This window comes from Nicotiana attenuata, unplaced genomic scaffold (genome assembly GCF_001879085.1).
Source record: "Nicotiana attenuata strain UT unplaced genomic scaffold, NIATTr2, whole genome shotgun sequence".
Taxonomy (NCBI): Eukaryota; Viridiplantae; Streptophyta; class Magnoliopsida; order Solanales; family Solanaceae; genus Nicotiana; species Nicotiana attenuata.
In genome coordinates, this window is record NW_017670462.1 from 194,484 (window position 1) to 196,725 (window position 2,242).

The 2,242-nt window shown below is 33.1% G+C and overlaps 1 protein-coding gene across 1 annotated transcript; it reads left to right on the top strand.

The window, feature by feature from the left end:
* Window positions 1–214: 214 nt before the first annotated feature.
* LOC109239799 (probable membrane-associated kinase regulator 6) lies at window positions 215–1,664 on the top strand. The gene is made up of 2 exons (XM_019406394.1): window positions 215–1,027; window positions 1,279–1,664. Exons 1-2 carry the CDS (start codon window positions 385–387, stop codon window positions 1,284–1,286), a joined length of 651 nt encoding a protein of 216 aa, XP_019261939.1. The 5' UTR covers window positions 215–384; the 3' UTR covers window positions 1,287–1,664.
* Window positions 1,665–2,242: the final 578 nt, after the last annotated feature.

Below are 2,242 nucleotides of genomic sequence, written 5' to 3' on the forward strand. Positions count from 1 at the left end.
ATTACAGGAGAGAATTAATTTCTTCAAGAATAGAACATAAAAATAAAGTGGCAATATTCACCAACTTGAATATAAATTGTATACTAAATTAAGGTAATGTAAGGCAACTATACCGTGGGTGTATATGGGGTTTGTCTTTGTATTTCATTACTCTTTCTTCATTTCGTTTTCAGTTATTAATTGAAGTTGTCTGTAGTAGACCACCCCATATGTTATTGTTAGGGAAAGGATAGTGTATCCTCCAATCAATACTGCTTTATATATATACACAGAATTTATTCCATATATGCATGAAAAGTTCCCTCTTTCTATTCCTTAAATCTCTACAGAGCCCTTTCCTTCTTTGATCCTTTAATTTCTGCAATCAATTAGAATATCAAAAAGATGGAAACATCACAGTCTCTTTCTATTGAGAGCTTTTCATATAGTTGGTTAGTAGATTTGGGAGATTCTTTTAGAGCATCTATGGATGCATCAGATGATTATGAAACTGCTTTTATTGAGATGGATCCTACACTTCCTCCTTCAAAGAGATTCTTTAATGTTAATCCACAAGATTTGAACTTTGATTTTCCAACTTCTGAATCTCCTTTAACTCTTGTTCATGCTGATGAACTCATCTCCAATGGTTTCTTGATGCCTCTTTTCGTCAAGAAACCGATGAAGTTGGAATCTGATTACGATGTAATTAGTTCCGACTCCATCCCAAATTCTCCGACATCTTCAGTCACACAGAACGATTCACTTTCATCTAGGAGAGTGGATCGTTGTGTGTCGTTGAGAAGATGTCGGACTTTGTCAAGGCGAATATTGCTCAAGTATTTGGATTTTTTGAGGCCTTTTTGCCAGAAAATAAGAAGATGTAGACTTGGTAGGTGCAGAAGTGGAAAGGAAGTGAAAAAGTGGGAATATTCTCCAGCAACATCTCCAAGGACAAGTGTAGCTTATTCTGTTGATAATTGGCGCAGGTCTTGTGATTCTGAAAGCTCCATTTATGAAGCAGTGCTACATTGCAAAAGAACCATTGGTATGTTTATGTTCTCTTTTTTCTTTTTCATTTTAGCAGTATATAGCAGGCAAATTTAGCTATAATCTTATTATTTATGTATATATTTTTAACTTTTTCCACATATGTATAGGTAGTTTAAGTTAAAAGCAATGAGTTCAGTTAAACCGATAGAACTTGCTCTAGCTCCGCCTATGCATGTAGTTACATTAAAAAGATTTATTGATTGTATTTCAGATTATAATATTGTTGTTTGGTTTGTTGTGTTTCAGGTAAATAGAGAAGAGAATTGAATAATGTCATGGAGCTAAAGAACAAAGAAAGAAGATTGAGAGTTCTAAAGATGATCACATGTCACTGAATACATTGTCCCTTTCTATTGCTCTTCTCTATTCTTTAAGAATGGGATTGTGAATTTTTTGTCTTCTTGAGGAAGTAGAAAAGCTGTAAAAGGAAGAAGTGTCAGCCATGAGAAATTCTTGGAATTTTTGAAGATACGATAAATCTTCGTGATGACTCATATATTTTTGTCCTTTTTTCTTTTTTAATTTTTTTCTTCTCCTCTATAGAGGAAGAACAGAATTCCAACTTGGAAATTGTCTAGCTTTGTGCTTTGTAAAGTTTATGGTAATAATATTTCTCTACATATTGTATGTCATTACTCTCCCTCCTGCAATGTTACCTTATGATCTCCTTATTAAAAACGGTACTTAAATTTAATGATAATTATACTCCTGCGAAGAAACTTGTAAATAAACATTAGTCTTGGATTTATTTTTCAGGGTATTAGTCTTGGAGTCCTAATTATTGTGATTAAGCTTTCATTGAGCCGAGGGTCTATCGGAAATTAAATAACTTCTCTATTCTCACAAGATAGGGATAAAATCTACGTATACATTACCCTTCCCAGACCCCATTTATAGAATTTTATTGGCTATGTAGTTACTGTTGTTGGTATTTGTTTACCCGTAAAACGGTAATGTTGAATTTGTACGTGGTTTTTAGATAAGTGAATTATTTTGATCCTAAATAATGAAATAATTAAAGAAATGTGCAATACTTAGCCTTGAAATGAAGATGAAATCACGAAAAATAGTAATTCTGGGGCAGAGCTTCCGGGCACAATAGTGATAAAACTAAAGAACAAGAAAGTAAACTTGTATAATGCTTTTAATCAGTTATAGAGTAAGTTTGCCAGTAAAGTCCTGTCCTTTACAATAATAACAGAGCTCACTA

What these genes read in the sequence shown, in the direction of transcription:
- LOC109239799 (XM_019406394.1), top strand. Translation starts at nt 385, where the DNA reads ATGGAAACATCACAGTCTCTTTCTATTGAGAGCTTTTCATATAGTTGG.